At 42.1% G+C, this 19,669-nt stretch overlaps 2 protein-coding genes across 5 annotated transcripts in view; one reads left to right on the top strand and one right to left on the bottom strand.

Moving 5' to 3' along the window:
- The window catches only part of PLA2G7 (phospholipase A2 group VII), a 34,849-nt gene extending 31,903 nt beyond the window's left edge, over nucleotides 1-2,946 (top strand). For all 4 annotated transcript variants that reach the window (XM_049716346.1, XM_012532229.3, XM_049716347.1 and 1 more), the window contains 2 exons: nucleotides 1,832-1,980; nucleotides 2,418-2,946. In XM_049716346.1, the coding sequence (XP_049572303.1) occupies nucleotides 1,832-1,980; nucleotides 2,418-2,560 (292 nt within the window). In that variant the 3' untranslated portion in view covers nucleotides 2,561-2,946. The remainder of the gene's footprint in view (nucleotides 1-1,831; nucleotides 1,981-2,417) is intronic.
- Nucleotides 2,947-5,458: 2,512 nt separating this feature from the next.
- Nucleotides 5,459-18,397, bottom strand: TDRD6 (tudor domain containing 6). Its single transcript, XM_004267509.3, is given in 5 exon segments — nucleotides 5,459-6,066; nucleotides 9,076-9,165; nucleotides 10,436-10,560; nucleotides 12,227-16,940; nucleotides 16,942-18,397. Coding segments are annotated over 5 exon segments (6,324 nt in total). The 5' UTR covers nucleotides 18,307-18,397; the 3' UTR covers nucleotides 5,459-6,036.
- Between the last annotated feature and the right edge of the window lie 1,272 nt (nucleotides 18,398-19,669).

The raw sequence follows: 19,669 nt of genomic DNA, 5'->3' as shown, positions 1-19,669 counted from the left end.
TATTAAACTCTGAGAGGAAAACATAGGCAGAACACTCCATGACATAAATCACAGCAAGATCCTTTTTGACCCACCTCCTAGAGAAATGGAAATAAAAACAAAAATAAACAAGTGGGACCTAATGAAACTTAAAAGCTTTTGCACAGCAAAGGGAACCATAAACCAGACGAAAAGACAACCCTCAGAATGGGAGAAAATATTTGCAAATGAAGCAACTGACAAAGGATTAATCTCCAAAATTTACAAGCAGCTCATGCAGCTCAGTATCAAAAAAACAAACAACCGAATTCAAAAATGGGCAGAAGACCTAAATAGACATTTCTCCAAAGAAGATATATAGATTGCCAACAAACACAGGAAAGAATGCTCAACATCATTAGTCATTAGAGAAATGCAAATCAAAACTACAATGAGATATCATCTCACACCTGTCAGAATGGCCATCATCAAAAAATCTACAAACAATAAATGCTGGAGAGGGTGTGGAGAAAAGGGAACCCTCTTGCACTGTTGATGGGAATGTAAATTGATACAGCCACTATGGAGAACAGTATGGATGTTCCTTAAAAAACTACAAATAGAACTACCAAACGACCCAGCAATCCCACTACTGGGCATATACCCCGAGAAAACCATAATTCAAAAAGAGTCATGTACCACAATGTCCATTGCAGCTCTGTTTACAATAGCCAGGACATGGAAGCCACCTAAGTGCCCATCAACAGATGAATGGATAAAGAAGATGTGGCACATATATATATACAATGGAATATTACCCAGCCTTAAAAAGAAACGAAATTGAGTTATTTGTAGTGAGGTGGATGGACCTAAAGTATGTCATACAGAGTGAAGTAAGTCAGAAAGAGAAAAACAAATACCGTATGCTAACACATATATATGGAATCTAAGAAAAAAAAAAAGGTCATGAAGAACCTAGGGGCAAGACGGGAATTAAATATGTAGACCTACTAGAGAATGGACTTGAGGATACGGGGAGGTGGAAGGGTAAGCTGGGACGAAGTGAGAGAGTGGCATGGACATATATATACTACCAAATGTAAAATAGATAGCTAGTGGGAAGCAGCCGCATAGCACAGGGAGATCAGCTCGGTGCTTTGTGACCACCTAGAGGGGTGGGATAGGGAGGGTGGGAGGGAGGGAGATGCAAGAGGGAAGAGATATGGGAACATATGTATATGTATAACTGATTCACTTTGTTATAAAGCAGAAACTAACACACCATTGTAAAGCAATTATACTCCATTAAAGATGTTAAAAAAAAATGGCCATTCTATTTGATGTTAGGCTGTTGGTGGATTTCAAGTCCATCAATAAGGGATATGTATGAGGTGCTTACAGTTTAAATAATACAAGGCAAAATTTTGTCTATCTTTTAACCTACTTAATCCAAGGCTTAAATGCAAAGTGTTTTTGCCCAACAGCAAATAGACATCCAGTTAAGTGTGGTGGTAAGGGGGCAGGATTCTGGCTCTGAGTTCAGGGACCCTCAACATATAAAGCATTCCACCTACTCAAATCGAAAGTAATCATGTCCTCTACAAAGCTGGAATCATCTCTTCTAAAACCAAGATGCCAAGCAAGACAGCAATCTTTGCCTTATTGATCTAGACGGGAGGAAGAATATATACTCTAGCACCCCTAAATGAACATCTTTGTGACCCTCAAGTACATCTAAGGAGATCAAATCTACAAATTTTGTTTCCTTGGTTTTCGTAAATAGGCCAACCAGGCCAGCATCTTTCCTGCACGGTAACTACAGAAATAATTTTGTCCAACAAAGTGATTTGTAAATGTCTCCTTTCTCTTTCAGGGGTTCAGTCCATCAGAATTTTGTTGACTTCACGTTTGCAACTGGCAAAATAATTGGCTACATATTCACACTGCAAGGAGAAATAGATTCAAACGTAGCCATGAGTCTTAGCAACAAAGCTTCGTTAGCATTCTTGCAAAAGCATTTAGGTAAGAAAGGGATCTTCTTTCCTGACATAAACCAGATGATTCTCAGGAAAAAACTGTTTATCTTAACTGTGCATGAGTCCCATTTTGACCGTTCCCAGTTGGTTTACGATGGAACACTGCAGTCAGTCCATTTGAAAACAATTTAATTTTGCTGCTTTGCATACTACGCGTCATAGGCAGCAAGCCTACCTGTTAGAGCTAATAGTCTTTCTGTGAAGGCTGGGGCGGATTTCCATGCAGAGGATTCGGACAGCATAGTGCCTCAGTTCCATCTCTCGTTCTGATGTTGCAGCCACACAGAGCTCACACAGAGCACCTTGCCTCCATAATGGTGATGCAATGTGGGTCGTTTGTGAGGCTAGGGTGCCACCTAGAGGCACTGAACTGTTTAACACTTTCCAAAGTTGAATATGTTTAGTGACATTTGTATTTTACAGGACTTCAGAAAGATTTTGATCAGTGGGATTCTTTAATTGAAGGGGAAGATGACAATCTTATTCCAGGAACCAACATTGACACAACCAACCACCATGCCACCCTGCAGAACTCTACAGGAATAGAGGAGCCGAATTCAGATTAAAAGAGCTTTTTAAAAAGTCTTGTTTAAAAACTGTCTAAAAGTGTGTGTGTGTGTGTGTGTGTGTGTATGATTTTAATGTATTTTCTCAAATAACTCATATTTGAAAATGTAGGCTGTACCACAATAGTGATTGAAGCTTGGATTAAGATTTTTTTCCCTTTAAATGTAAAGAAAGACTGCTACATATAAAATCATACCAGCCTAAATTTTAGTTTTACTAAAGTGATCCTTTCTCGGTGTCACAATAAAAAACTGATTTTACATTACTTTAATGGACAAGTATATTAAAACAGGCATCATGCCATTGAAAATGTGTTACAATGACCTAACACTCCCTAAAAACATAATAAAAACAGATTTTCTTGCCTCTTTTTTCTCTATTATAAGCAGTAGAATTGAGTTTTAGCAACGTGGTCTTCTGCGTGGGACTTGGTAGCGCTTCTTTGACCTTGGGTCATGGTAAGAGAAATCAGGCCAAGCGGATAATAAAGCCATTGCTTTACTGTGGGATGGGTGCGACTGCACAATTTCAACATAATGACTAAACGGGGAATGGATGGGGGTAAGAATATTGGTGACAAAGCAAAGGCAGCAGATTAAAGCAAGTTGGTAATTTGTTTGCATTTACTTTAATGGTTTACCTCTGAGGCACTCTATTTACTAAAGAAAGGTGCATAAGACAGGCCCACGATTCCAGCCATCACACATTAAATCACTGATTCACCCGAAGGCTGCGACAGATAAGAAAGGACATAATTTTAACTGCTTCATTTTCCACTAGTTTTACTGATATTTAATGAATTTTTAAATTTTATATGTAGTAGTGGGAGGGGAAAAGCACAATAAATGGAGGTAAAAAGATAGCTGAGGGCTTCCCTGGTGGCGCAGTGGTTGAGAGTCCGCCTGCCGATGCAGGGGACACGGATTCGTGCCCAGGTCTGGGAAGATCCCACATGCCGCGGAGCAGCTAGGCCCGTGAGCCATGGCCGCTGAGCCTGCGCGTCCGGAGCCTGTGCTCCGCAACGGGAGAGGCCACAACAGTGAGAGGCCCGCGTACCGAAGAAAAAAAAAAAAAAAAAAAAAGGGAGCTGAAAGATTTGTACACTTATGTTTCTGGGAGTCACGGAAAATGTGTTTTGTTTCCCAAGGGGTATAAACATTTCTGCCACTCATCAGTTAAGTGTATTTTTGTCTAAGAATGGTCTTGTTCCTATGAATTCTCCATAATTAAGTTAATTATAGCCTGTGTGAACAAGGATAATCAGTACTTAGTAAGCAAGCCTGGTTAACTACTCTATCCCTATTCCTTTTGCCCAGTTAATAAGTAACTGTGTTTTCTGATTTGGCACTCAGGCCTATCTTAATGTTTTAATGTGCAAAAACACTCATTTTGAGAAATATGATTTCTCCTCTAACTGTTCAGATTAAACATTTTTAAATAGAGAGTTAAACTGCTTAGCATGAAACTGATTGCTTTCCATAATCCGACCCTAATGCATCTTCTCTGACCCTTTCTCCCAGTAATTAACTCACAACTATATCTCCTACATGAATGAGCCAAATGTGTCTAATCATTATCCCAGGAACAAGGAATATACTCATCTACCTCAATTACGTTTCATGCAGAACACTCTTCTTTTTACTTATTGAAGTTATACCCAACTTTTAAGGTTCTTAATTCTCACTATTCCCATCAGGCTCAGGGTCTCATAATGTTTCATATACATACATCTTTTCCCCCATTCACATGTAGCAAACCTCTTACTCATTTTAGAAATGGATAACCATTCCAATTGCACTGATGTCCCATTCAATAGCACCTCTTTAAAATCCTTTGTTGGTGGCACATGCTGATGCTGAAAGGAGAAAATAACTGCTGAAAGGATCCAGTGAGTTAAAGTTTAAAAAATACAACCTACTGGGCTTCCCTGGTGGCGCAGGGGTTGAGAGTCCGCCTGCTGATGCAGGGGACGCGGGTTCGTGCCCCGGTCCGGGAAGATCCCACATGCTGCGGAGCGGCTGGGCCCATGAGCCATGGCCGCTGAGCCTGCGCGTCCGGAGCCTGTGCTCCGCAACGGGAGAGGCCACAACAGTGAGAGACCCGTGTACAGCAAAATTAAAAAAATAAAAAATAAAAATACAACCTACCATAGTGCATACTGAGTATCTTTTGGGGGAAAGAAGGAAATATTTATCAAATGCCTACTCCTTTTCTGGCACTTTACATAAATTATTTCTAATCTTAAAACCACTGCAAGAAAGGTTTTATTAACCCCATTTTACAGATGAGGAAGGTCAAGACTCAACAATGTTATAATAACCTACCCAGGTCACATATCTAGTAAGCAGCATATAGCTAAGATCTGTTTCCTAAAGCTAGGACCTATACTTTGCATACGACCACTTATGCAAAACCAGGTTTCAAAAGCATGGGCTTTGAAGTTAGATGGGTCTAGGTATGATCAAGCCTCCAAGATTTGCTAGCTCTTTGACATTAGGCAAATTATTTATCTTCTCTAAAAAGCTTCAATTGTCTCACCTATAAAATATGGATAACATTAATATGCACCTCAGAATCAAGGATTAAATGAGAAAATGCATTTAAAGTACCAACTGAGTGATTAACACATAAAAGCTAACATTTTTATTTATATTTTTATAAATATTATAAATATTATATTATTTATATTATTATTTTATTATATATAATATATAATATATATTAATATATATAATATATTTTTAAAATATATTTTATAATATATATTATATATTTATATATAATATAGTATATATTTTATTTATAATATATTTATTGTTATATTAATATATTATTTATAATATAAAGTATTATATTGTTTTTATTTATTATTTATAATATTACTATGTTTCCCCCAATTGTAGAATGGTGGTTCATTCCACGACTACAGATATTCCAGAACCACAGATATTTCCTTTTTAATGAAATGACACCACTATACTTTTAAGGACAAACGTTATTCAAATCTTGTGTCATATTAGTATACTTCTAAATTCAAACAGAATATTAGTCAAAACTAGACAGAAAGGCAAAGCTTCAGAAAGAAAACAAAAATTTTGAAGGACTTACTGCTAACAAAGCCATCCTCTCAAGTCGCATCATATAATATGCTTGTCATAAACCTATAATTTTCTATTTTAAACACTATATTCAGAAGAAACCCAAATAGTTTTTTTTTGCAGTGTGAGCTATTAGAAAGATAACACATTTAAAGGGAGAGGAAAGATCCCACTCCGTATATGCAGAAATAGCACTATGAATACACCACACAGGCAGCCTGAGATCTGTTTTGTTTTTGACACATATCAAGCTTTTTGGAAACAACAACTTCTTCTGATTACGTGCCCTCAATTTTCTGAAATATTCTGTTGGTCTGGGCGAGGTAGCACTTGTTTAAGAGCAGCTTCTGACTGACTGGCCGCGTTTATGGACGCAGTTAAATCTCTATCATCTCCAGACCTCTTTTCTGAAACAAGAAGAGAAAAACCTCAAGTTGAGAAAGAAACATAAAAATAAGAAATTTTGTGTGTGTGTGTGTGGCGGGGGGCCATGCTGCAGCATGCAGGACCTTAGCTCCCCCGGGCAGGATCGAACCTGTGCCCCCTGCAGTGGAAGCGCCGCGTCCTAACCCCTGGACCGCCAGGGAAGTCCCAAGAAAATTCTTTACATGGGTGCTACCGTGACAAAATTAATGTCCTCTAAAAATGGGGAGAGGGAAGAGATGAGCATTCTAATTACTACAGGGAATTATTCCAACTGACGTGATTTTTAAAAATATTTTGGTTCTCACATTGTACCTATTATCATGTAAAACTTCTCGAAAAAGGTTATGAAATTGGTATATTTTATATTTTTCTAGGATGATATTTGGCAAGGCTGATAACCAATTAGTTCTTTGTTCTCTTTCATTAGTGCATATATTTCACATAATACTAAAGTCACCAAAAGCTGATTTCATTCTCCATGTGCCTCAGTGTGCTACTTACAAACAAGATCATGCAATAACCAGGAACATCCAAAAAACAGAATCATCACATACACTAAAAATCTCAAAAGAAATTCCAAGAGATTATTTAACAAAGATCATTTGAACATCTGAGCTAACACTGAAAAACTCCTTTAAAATATGAATTTATCATACACCTTCAAGATTAATTCAATCAACAAATTCCCTGTATTTCAAGAAATCTTCTTCTTGTTTACTTTTCACCATTTTTAGCTGAAGTGGTTTTTATTTTCCTACTGCTAACATCCATGGAAATGGATGAACCATTTTTACTTGAGGGATTCAGGGTAATCGTACCTTAAAGACTTGGCCATTCTGGTTGGTAAAAGTATTTTGTTTTAAAAACACAAGTTACCTTTGACCACAGTATCATCCAATGATAGGCAGTAAAGATCTTTTCCCACTATCTGGAATACAGCCTAACAAAAGAAACCTTTGGATTACTACCACTTCTTTATTGTAAATACAAAATAATTAAAATCAGAAAGGGGACCATAGATACACCAGAAAAATGGTGAACAACAAAAAGTAATCCTATTAAGACTATGCCAATTTGATTTTATAATGAAGAATAACGTCAAGTATATTTTCTATTCTTCAAATACCCATTTATCTGGAATATCTCCACTGTAGCATTCCATGCAAGGACTAAAGTGTCCTTTTCCAATTTTCAGCTTTCAAGAGGTGAGGAAGGTCAATAATTTTTTTATAGTGAACAAATTCACTATATGTCCAACAAGAGGAGAAATGGTTTAATGAATCATTGTCTAGTAATGTCATGTAATATTATGCAGCTATGGCCTTCTGGTTGCAGCCAAGATGGAGTAAGCTGACTTACACTGATTACCATGGAAAATTCTGGAAAGAATACAAAAAGCAACTACCTGAGGCTTCTGAAAAGTAAATGGGATCAGAAATATAGAAGGACTGTAGTAAAAACTTGAATAACGACCCAAAACAGGAGTGAGTTTCACGCCAAATCACAGCTGCCAGGCTGGGGTGGGCAGCAAAACTGAGCGAAATCCCCTCTTTCTAGCCAGTGGAGTGGGGAAGGAGGCCCCGAATACTAAAGGGTGGGGCGTGGGGGGGAAACCCCTTCACTGTTTTACTTTTTCTGCACAGCAGTCACAGTGCAGGCACCTACAAATCTGAGAGAAGACGCTGGCCAGTAGATTGAGGAAAACAGCCCTTTGTTATCTGAAGAGTCGAGAGGCAGCGGGTGGGGTGTGGGGGTTTTCTCTCTCTTTTCTCTATCTGCTTCACACCAGAGGCAGGCCTGTCAAACAGAGCTGCCTGGTCAGCACACGGGGAAACACTGGGAGAAGCATGCTTTCTGGCCAGAGGACCAGGAAACGGGGCCCCTGGGGGCTGAATAAGAGAGGACCCTTGGAGCCTCAAAGTATGGAGGAAATCTCAGAGAGGAAAGGAATTGGAAAATTTGAACCCCTAATATTATATGTGAACCTAAGGTCATTCCGAACGATGCAAATGCAGAACAGAATCAAGAAAAGAAAAGCATAGCTAAGTCTTTAACCCCTGAGTGACTGTATAAACCTCTGTCCAAGTTCTAGACTAACCCCTCTGTGGCTTATGCCCTGGGCAGACCCAAACATGATAGCAAAGACGTTGAAGACTAAACTGACACTGGAACCATCAAACACACAGAGAGAGAGAGAACTTGTGATATGAACCTAATCAGGTTGACCACTTGCTAAAACAAAAACTTTAACATTTTCCAGAAGATTTTAACAGCCTCCAGTCTTACAACATCATATTCAAAACATTCAGAATATAATCCAAAATTACTCAACATACAACGAACGAGGAAAGGCTAATCATTTCTTAAGACAATCAGTAGATGAAAACCCTGCCATGACGAGATACTGGAACTACCAGATACAGATTTTGTAGCAAGAAGTTCAACAAACTGCAAACAGGATAAACACAAATGTCTAGATATATCATAACAGCATGGGAGATTGCCTACCGTATAATCTTAAATGAAGAACACAGAATATAAAACTGAATTACAATGAAATCAACCATGTTCAAAATATGTAGATGATATATTTATATTCCATATAAACAGAAAGATTATTAAAGAAAACCAAACTGATCAGTCCGTTTGCCTTTGGAAGGATGTATTACAGGTGATTGATACTTCCTCTTTTTAACTTTGCCATATTCCCAGATTTTCTGCATCAAACGTATTTCATAAAGGTCACAAATGCCAAACAATTTTCCTTTTTTTAAATCCCAAAATGAAAATCAGTGAGTAAAACATTAATAAGAGATACTGGGCATAAAATCTAGAAACATTGCATTATTGCTATTTTCCACTGTTGTTATTACAATAGTAGTATTTTTTCCTCTATTATTCCTAAACACAAGGGCTTTGGAAATAGTTCCAGTCACCTTTCAAAATGAAAGAGAACACTCTCATTAATTACTATTTACATAAACCCATACCTCACATGGACTCTTATCCAATTTGGGTATACCATTCCAGACATTCTCAGGGTTCACTACCTCTTCCATACCATTTGAAAGGTTCAAAACCTACAGGAGAAAAAAAATAGTAAAAACTGGTCATTCCAAAAGCTGTGACTGATGTATGTACCACAGCAACCGTTTTTAAAAGGAAATACTTGAAAAGGTAATTAAATGATTTTATTAAACATCAATATTACATTTCAACTCAATGGTACTTCAGTTCAAAAAACGTACATTGAGTATCTGTGCCTAGAGATCAAAGGCATAAAATTTAGATCTCAAGAAGTTCAAAATTTTGTGGAGGAACAGACCACTAAGCAGACAGTTACAATACAGTGTAGGAAGTACAGACTCCTGCAGTAGGAGGTATAGGAATACAACACAGGTATAAAGCTTTTGTTGGCGGGGGACAGAGAGGAGTGAAGAGATGGAGACATTTAGAAAATAATGCTAGTGAATGCTTCCTGGAAGAGGCAATGGCTAATCTTTTAAAGACAAGTGGAAATTATCCAGTTTGGGAAGGGGACAGAATACAGGCAAATAGGACTGCATTATTAACTATATCAAAGAAGCCAAACACAAGAGTATATATAAGAGAAATCAAGCAGTATGGTGTTCATCTAATATAAGATACAAAACCCAAAGGAGTAAGACCTAAGGCTGGGGAGGTACATGGATGCTCAACCCCAGAGAACCTCCTGTGGCACGTTAATGACTTTTCCAGACTTGAGGGTCTCAAATTTTCATGGTGCAAGAGTACACGTTACTCATCCTTCCCCTGGAAATCCTCCGTCAGCCAGCCAGGGCAAGGTCCAGGAATCTATCAATACATTTAAGAAATGTGCCAGGTGATTCTGATTAAGGTGGTTTTCAGACCACAGGAAAAACACAATCTACTGGAGGTTTCCATGAGGTTTTCCACAAGCGAATGATGGAGTCAGATTTGCATTTGACAAACTTCACACTGGCAGTGTGGAGAATCAACTGAATAAAAACTAGAAGTAAACCAGTAGAAGGTTATTAGAGGCATCTAGCTGTGAAATGAGAGACTTAATCAAGACAGTGGCATTAGGTATAAAAAGTTTTAACAAAGAGATAAGAAGTGGAAAGTGACTCAGTGACTGACAGATAGGATTTCGGGAGTAAGGGAGATGAAAGAGCCCTGGATGCTTACATAGGAACTTTTTAAATGATTCTTGCACTGCATCAAATTATCACGGGGAATGAGCAGGTACATAATCTATTCAATTGGATTTTCTAGTCTGAAAAAGTTTGGTAAAATTTCCTTAACAATCTGCAAGTACATTTTGAGACTAATTACTTCAGTTTCACATACCCTCGTGCCTTCTTCAGCTAATTCCAAAATCTCACATTTAGACCACGTGTTTCTTAGACTTGACCACACAACACATTTGGATCCCACGGTAAATCCTTTCAGAGTGTAGGTGTTCTCTGGTTGAGCTGCCAAATTGAATAGAGCAAGACTCAATGCATACCTCTTAATTCCTTAAAGATATGCAAGCAAAGCATTCCCCCAACATGCATTTACTATTCTCGTATCATCAATATCACATACGGTACGACATGTTCTAAGTCTCCCTCCCTCGATTTTATTTTTAAATTCTTCCAGTGGCCCTTCCCTGTATAATTCCTTACCGCTCTCCTCAAAAAACACGACCATGATGTGCTGTTTTTTTAAGGATGTGAATCTGATTTCTAACGTTGAGAGTTACCACTTAAAGCTGGCTATTATAGCCACATGGAATGTGGTCTGTGGTTACAACAGCCATTTCTACAGCAAAGCAGCATGGTACATACAAGTGAGCAGACACTTTTATCACAAAGCTGTTACTTATTATTAAAATGTGACAATGAGGACTAAAAATCCAGGTTCACATTTAAATAAATTACCATACATCCACAGAATGGCATACTACAAAACTAAAATATTTTTGAAAGCATATTTAAGGGATTAAAACGCAGGATTCAACACTGTATGACAGTATGACCTCTAGTTAGTTTTTTAAACTGTATGTGAGTAGACACACACAGAAAGGGTGAGAAACGTCAGGAAGGAAGTATATACACCATCAAAGCATTCACAGTGGCCATTTCTTGGTGCTGGGATTATGATGATTTTCATTCTCCTTAGTCTATTGTTTTCTCTATTTTGTACAATGGCTCAAATCTAATAATATAAAAATTGACACTTAAAAAGTCTAACATTGATTATTTTTTTAAAAAACCTAAAAGATAGCTATTTTGTGTAACTTTCAAGCCTCGTTAAGTAGCCAAGAAAATAGCAGCAAAAATAATTTATAAAAAAGTTAATGACAATAAATGTTCTCCAATATTTACTCATGGCTGTAAACTTGCTTGATTAATACAGGCTCCCTAACTCCATTTTTTTAAGGGCTTCTAAACGAATGGCAAGGTATATGATGAAGCAAAACAGTTAATTCTTAAAACTGTGCTGGGGCTTCCCTGGTGGTGCAGTGGTTGACAGTCCGCCTGCCGATGCAGGGGACACGGGTTCATGCCCCGGTCCGGGAAGATCCCACATGCCGCGGAGCGGCTGGGCCTGTGAGCCATGGCCGCTGAGCCTGCGCGTCCAGAGCCTGTGCTCCACAACGGGAGAGGCCACAACAGTGAGAGGCCCGCGTACCGCAAAAAAAAAAACTGTGCTGAAATGATCCCTACTGTAAATTCATGCCTACATTATTATGCTTGGCAAAGGAACACTATATTTTTCAAAACTTACCAAAAAACATAACCTCTTGATTTTAGAGATGATTTGTTTATATTTTAAATGTGATTACTTTTTGGAGACACAGACTTGAAGCATTCTATTTTTAAAAGCAAAATTAATAATTCAGCATTTCACCCAGCATATAAAGAATTATTTTACATTGATTTTACTACCTAATTACCCACGTTTAAAATACCCTTCGTAAAATCCAAATCTGATTCTCTTCTCAGGTTTTAATCTTCCCTCCCCCACATTAATATTTTAAAAATTCAAATAAGAATTATTCTCTTTTCTTTAAAACAAATAAGTACCTTTCACTTAGTTAAGTAAAAGCGAATGGGAAACAACAACAACAACAACAACAAAAAACGCACATACCCGAGACGTGATCTGGTAAAGCGTGATTGTGTTTCCTTCCGGGTTCTTCTTCAGAAAACACAGAGTTCAACGATGACACGGCATCTCTAAACAGAGATGTATGTTCTGTAAATTCTTCTTCTTTATAGATACTCATTTCAATCTGCATCTTGGCATAGCAGGTCTTTCCGTGCTGGTACAGCCTATGCTCCTCATCAAAGCATTCCGCACAACTGGACCTTCTTGCGTCCTCAGCACACAGGGATTCTTGGGCTTTCCGACTAACTCTTAAAGACAATGGGTTTATTTTGTCCTCTAGACACAGCTGGGCTGTAGGTAATTCTAGTTCAGGCTGTTTCTCGGCTTCACAGTTGAGGGGCAGTAGCCCTGCCAATGGTGGCAGGTTGGCCGCTGGGTCACAGCCTTGGGGAAGAGGCACAGACAGAGGCACCAGGCCCAGCTCTTCTTTCCCCTCCTCTGCAACTAAGGAATGCTGCAATTCAATGAATTCCAGCTCCAGGAATTCTTTGGACTCATCATCAGGAGAAAGCTCTACCTCGAGGGAATTCAGTTCCAGGGCCTCCTTTGTTTCGGTGGCATGTGGTAACAATGCGCTAAATCCTGTAATTAGGTACTTATCATCAAACTTTGCTTTGTCACCCAGATGGCACTCGACTTTACCTTCCAGCATCTCAGTGCCACTTTCATCTTTGCCTGGGTTTTCAAAAGTTTCAAAAATGTTATCAGTTTCGGGGACAAAGAATTTACCTGGTTTGGTTTCAATAATGTTTAAGTCTTTGTCAATTCTTTCCAAGAGCTTACCTGTCTGTGATTTGACACAGAGTGCTTTCTCTTGTCCAGCTTTGCTACTTGGTTTCTGAAGTCCAACATCTGGATTGGGTGACCCAAGAGCTCCCTTTATGTCTACGCCATTGTTTTCATAGGGCAGGTCACTGTCACTCACACCAATCTTAGAATATTTCTTCATTTTCTCACTAATACTTTCGCCTTTGCTTTTCAAGTCAACGATGGCTAAAAGGATATCACAAACATCCCTTTTGATTTCTAATACTGTTATCTCCAACATATCTTCTGTTACTATTTCATAAAAGTAGTCATTTCCCTCTTGAGGGCATGCACCTTCTGAAATATTAAATCCTGAGAGGCAACATGGAAAGGCTTGCATGGGTACTGCCAACAGTTCAGAAGGGATGTTCCAGAGGGCTTTGGGGTCCACACAGTCTTCAACGTTTCCAAAGTCCACAAGCCTGACGGACACAAGAGAATCTTCACAAATATTGGTGACAAGTGCCCTGTAATAATGCCCGTCTTCTCTGTATCTCACTATGCAAGGATCTCCCATATGAGGGCAGGAGATGCAGCTTCCCCAAGCTGTCACCTGCTCTCCAGCAGTTTGTACTTCCACTTCTAAATACTGAAGTTTCTCTGTGTCCGCAAACTGACACCAAAAATATTCAGGTCCATCGATCACCGTGGCATAAGCTTGTATCATCTTCATCTTTGGATTATACCAGTTAAGAAATACAGAAGTGTCTACGCCTGTTCTGTTGACAGACTTTGAACAGGCACCTTTAACTATTTGGGTAGAAAGTCCTATTTGAGATTTTTCACTGAAAGCGTATCTGCTCATCATATCTTCTGCTATGATCCCATGTTCATCAGCAAGAATAACTTCCCATTTGTCTTGAAACTGAACAAATTCGCATCTTAGTTGCGCCTCCTCTGTCCTTCGGGAAAAGTAATTCATCATTTCCTTATGGTTTAAAATCTTAGGAGCCCCAAGTCCCCTTAAGGAACAGTGAATGCACAGTCTGGGTGATAGTGCATTAACAAGGTCAAGTTTGCCTACTGTGTTGGTGTGAACCACAGAAACATTGCCATAATCTATAAACTGCACAGAGAGGTGGTCATTGGGTTGATGTTCCTTGACCACAGCACGATACCATAAATTGTCTTCTGGGAAAACAGCACATATTATATCTCCTCTTTGCAAAGGTGGACCTGCATAATATTCAGGCCTTGTTCTAACAGTGTTTAACCTCTCTGAAAGACGATCAATTTCAGCCTCATCTTCTGTTAGTTGAACATAAAAGTCTGAAAGGTCATTTATATGAGAAACATACACAGTTGTTTTAAAGCCAGGCATTATAGTCTTCTGAGGGAACTCAGAAAATTTTAGAGGCAAACCTTTGTTACATGAATCTCCTATTTTTCTCTCTGGAAGAGCGGCTTCTAGTTTTGTGGCTTTCAAAGGGGGCTCAGCCGAACTTACTAATTTCTTTTCTACTGGTAATGGAGACACTTGATTATTTTTATTTGCCACAGAGTCCGGATACTGAGTGACTAAGTTTGTCTTCATTGAACTGCATGAAAATTTGATTTCCTTACATGCTGAGCTGATCTGAGGTTTGTATGATTCTCCTAAGATCACCAAACTGTCTGATTTGTTCTCTATTGATTTACTTAAATACTGTGTAGGTGACAACTTCACAGCTTCCTTTATTGCTTCAACAGTTTCAGGTGTAGAGAGGAGTGATTCACTTTCTTTTTTTCTTGTCCCGCCTTTGGAACCTAGGAGTCCTAACTTCTCATTAATATTAGCATTAATTTGAACGCTGTTGTCATATAGTTCTATAATCAGTCTTCCATCTGGATCTTTTGCTACAACCAAAGCCTTCAATGACTTCTCTGAAATAGTCTCCTGAAACCGCGTTGTGACTTCTTCTGGTATATGATCAGGAATATCAGATAATGAACATTTAATGGCTTGCATGGGCAGAAGTAAGACGTCATATGCATCGCTAGGTATTGGAAGCAGATCATCATTTGTTACCACATAACTATTCCCAAAATCAACAAAAAAGACTTTATTTGGTTCTTTTTCTATGATTATCCCCCTATACCAGTTTCCGTCGGTATACCTGGCAAGGCACAATGTGCTGGGGACCAAGGGAGATGTTTTTAAATTCAGCAAAACTTTACTTAATTGTGTAATATGATATGACAACTGTTCTAAAATATTTGCATTTCTTCCCAGCTGGCAATAAAATGTCCAAGGGTCATCGACATGTGTTATATACACTGATTCTTCACTTCCAATTTTCATACCATGTGTAGAATAGTAGTAAGAATGGAGCTGAACAGAGGACACCAGAGGCTTCTGAAGTTTTACTGGTCTTGCAAGTCTCTGTTCTACCAAAAAATGGCATGCACTCTGGAAAGGTGTTAGCAAATCCACAACATTAAACAGTTCTTCAACGTGAATGGAAGCCAAAGCAAATATTGTGCATTTTAATTCTACATTGTCTTCCCACGCCTTGTGCACAAATTCACTAAAAGCCTGGATTGCCTTTTCATCCCAAACAAAAGGATTGTGACCCGTTGGTTGAATTAAATTATAAAGGCTGCACCTAAACGCTTGAACCTTAACCTTGAGAAACTCTTCACTAATTGAATAAATATTCTTCACAGATACCGTTTCTTTGTCTCCATAATCTACAAATATGACGTTGACATGCTCTGAAGATTGTGCCCCAGTAATCAGAGCTCTGGACCATTTTCCATTTGCTGTTCGTTTTGCCAAACAAGCAGGGGTGGTTCCCTGGTAGGGAGTAGCTGTATTCTTGCAATGGTCCTGAATACTACACATTAGCGCTTTAAATCCTTCTATGTTCCTGGTCAGCTGGCACCAGAAATAGCCAGGGTTTTCAACATGAGACACTTTGACTTCTACTGTACTTCCAACTTCTAGCTCCTCTTTACAAGAAGAGCCTGGCTTAATGTCCAAGAAATTCTGTACAAGAGGAGAGTAAACAGACACTCTTTTCTCTTTGTCCTGTACAACTAGTCCAGTTGAAACGTTTGTCACAACTGTTGTGTCATTCACAGTTTCTGGAACAGCTGTAGTTTCACCCTCTCTCTTGACTTTGTGTTCTACTTCCTTCTTGGCAGAAGATATTTTGTTATTGTCTGCAGTAAAATGGTTTGAAACATGCCCTGGAGAGTGGGCACTTTTGCAAATATTTTCCTTTGTTTCAAATTCCTGATACTTGGCAAATCCAGCCTGAGCAATTACCTTACTAATGTTTTCTTCCCCTGTTCTTGATTCATCGAGAATCTCAATAACATACTGACTATCCTGCTTATCAAGGACATGGATAACTAATTCTTTGTGCAGCACAGTCTTTTTAAAAAAGGAAATTGCCTCCTGGCTCCAATTTTTTCCCAAAGGCCAAATATCGGCCAGGGTGCACCTCAGGGCCAGTATTGGTAGCCGCCTAAACTGAGGGAGCAGCATTCTCACATCATACCGGTCCATATTTTCTGAATTGCCCCGGTCAACGAAGAATACATCCACACTCTTGTCGTCTAATCGAGTGACCATAGCCCGATAATAGCCACTTTCTTTCCATTTCACACAGCAAAGGTCATCGGCTTCAGGTTTCAAAATAACACCATCCAGCTTACTGGCAGAGGCATAGAAACTGCACATTCTCCTCATTAATTTGCTGAAGGTGCCATTGTGTTTCCTCAACCTAATCCAAAACTCAGAAGGATTTTTCACAAACTCCACCTGGGCATCATAGAAGGCGTTCATCTTTAACCTGATAGACCTCAAGGCTGGGAGTGAAATCTCTTCATCCACTTCTTCAGCAGGAGACTGAGACTGAAAAGCTGTTTCTGGTTCCTCCTCCCCGCCCCCCCTCCTCCTCCTCCTCTATTCCCTGGCTCTGAAGCAATCGGTCAGCCAAGCAACAGGACTGTACTCCGAACACACAGTTAAGATTAATCCCATCTTCTCCATACAGGGTGACGTAATACACATGCTCAAAGGAAGAGTAAAATTCAATCTTTGCGTTCACTGCCTGGCCCAGAAACAGTGCCTTCAGGTCACCGACCTGTGACCGAGACCAGCCTCTGCCACCATCCCAGAGACCGTACAAAGCGCAAGGGTATGTCACCACGGGTATTCGAAAATATTCGGGCAGCAAGTAGCGAAGGCTATTACAACTCACTAACTCCTTCCTTCCATAGTCCACATGAAGTACCTGGGCACAGCGCTGGGGCCGGAAAGTCTCAAGCAAGAGCGCTCTGTACCAATGTCCATCCAACCCGCAGGATGCGCACGGAGAGCCCGGCTTGTCTGGGCTCTCCTCCCTCTCCTCCCAGGTGGCACTGGTATAGTTCTCATCCCCTGTCCCGGGGGAACCCCTATATATCTGGGCCATGCTCTCGGAGAGGCGGTGGACCTCCTGCGAGAAGCTGCGGAGCCGGCAGTGAATGCGGTGGGGATGGCACACCTGGGTGACCACCATGGGCTCCGTCACGCCCAGCTGCAGCTGGGGGTAGAAGTAATCCAGGCCAGCCTGCTCCTGCTTGGGCGGGATTCGCGGGACGACCGGGGCCCCGGGGCCCAGGACAGCCGCGGTGGCCGAGAGGTAGCGCTTGAGCAGGGAGCGGAAAAGGCCGTCGGGCACCTGCCGGGCCAGGCCGAGCTCCTGCATCTGCTGGCTCAGCTCGGGCACCTCCAGGAGGACCAGACGGTGGAGCAGCAGCACGTCCAGGACCCGTCCGTGCATCTCCTTGCCCTGCAGGTTGCTAAGGAAGTCCACGGCGCTGGCAGCCCAGTGCTGGGGCTCGGCCCCGCCCACGCCGCCGCTGCCGCCCGCAGGCACCAGGCCAGCCAGCACGCAGCCCAGCACCTCCGACGGCAGGTGGAAGAACTCGCTGCGCCCAGGCGCCAGCGAGCCCGCGCCGACCGTGATGGTGCGACCCTCGTCCAGCAGGAAGACGCGGCTCTCCTGCGCCTGCCGGCTGACTACGCGGCCGCGGTGCCACAGCAGACCTGCCTGCACCAGGCACAGCTCGCCCGGCGAGGCCGAGGTGCCGCCCAGCGCCCATGGGCCGTGCGCGGCCGCCGCCGCTTCCTGGATCTCCCGGCTCAGCCTCACGTACTCGTCCCGCCGCTCGCCCACCAGCCCCCAGAGCTGCACGGGGATCACCGCGGGCTGCACGTCCACGAAGGACACCCGCAGCACCAGCGAGGCCCCCGGCGTCGGCAGCCCCGGCGTCGAGCACATCTCTGCCGCGCCGCCCGGCCCGCGAAGCCCCCGCGCCGCTGGAAGGAGAGCCCCGCAGACTCGGGCTCGCAGGACACACGGACTGGGAAGGGCACCAAGCCGGGCGACCCCGCCGCAACGCCGCCTCCGGGCCTCCCGGACTCGCGCTGACTGGTAAGACCCTGCGGCCCGACCAACCGCCCACGGTTGCGCCGCCGCGCAGGCATTTGTAGCGCGAGGTGGCCCGGCTTCTGGCCGCGGGCGGCGGGCGGACCTGCTTACCTGTGCTGGGGGGCGCAGAAGGGGCCTCGAGGGCCGAGACGTGGCGGGATCCGGACGCCACCTGCCTCTTCTCAGAGCGCCTTCGACTCTGGAGCACGCAGGGAGTGGGCCGGGCCTGGGGCGGCGGCGAGGCCCAGACCACGCAGGGACCTCCTTTTCGGCCGCCCGGCTGAGACCGACGAAGCCCGGCGAGCCCGGCGCGGTGCTAGCCATTGAAGAACCGGGGAGGAGAAACGGAGGCGCCCACCGCACGTTCTGGGTGTTGGGCCGGAATTCTCGGAGGCCCGGGGCTCTCCCGCTGCGGGCCGAGCGGTGGCGCTTGCGCCCCGGGGCAGGGCGTTGGCTGTGTGCTCTCAGCGTTGTGGCCTCGAGCAGGTCGCTGACCGACTCTTCTAGGAACCTGTTTGATCGCCTGGATGGATACAGTTGTGATAAGGGTTAAAGTATGAGAGTATATGAAGACTGTTAAATGTTTCTTTCCCTACGATTACCCGGTGTGAGTTTCTTTGCTGTATCGTTTGCCCACTTTGCAGGCGTTTAGTCTTCATTTACGCACGGAGCTAGCACAGAACTGGGCTCAGAGAAGGAGGTCAAGAATTTTGGAAGAAACATGACTTCCAACGCTTGCTGCATCTGCTATGGCGGAGGGCCTCTTGGCTGGACTGTCGTTCTTTTTCCCACCTAAATCTTACCAAGGTAACCCTTAGGAGACTCTGTTTGTCAACGGGAAGGGGAATGGAAAAGTGCAGGCAAACTAGGCGTAACTCCCAGAATTACTACATTTGTGCTGAAATGTTTGTTCATTGGCGAAGTTAGGCACAGTTCTAGGGGTTTCTCATACTTTTCCACTTCACTTTTTCACATTGTGAAATGTCATCAAATTTAATAATAGATGAAATCAAGACAGTGCTTAATATAACCCTGGCCTGACAGTGTAAATCTCAGTGTCTTCAGTCTATCCAGATTAGAGGTTGCCAGGTGCTTCCAAAGCCTCCCGTGCTTGCTATGCAGTTTCACATTGTGTGGCAGTTGTCTTTGATCACTCTGTCATCCCACCAGCTTGAAAGCGCCTTGTGGCAAGAACTGTTTGTTGCATTCCTGG

This window comes from Orcinus orca, chromosome 10 (genome assembly GCF_937001465.1).
Source record: "Orcinus orca chromosome 10, mOrcOrc1.1, whole genome shotgun sequence".
NCBI lineage: Eukaryota > Metazoa > Chordata > Mammalia > Artiodactyla > Delphinidae > Orcinus > Orcinus orca.
The sequence above is the reverse complement of the archived record's forward strand: the minus strand, read 5'-3'. Positions and strand labels throughout refer to the sequence as shown.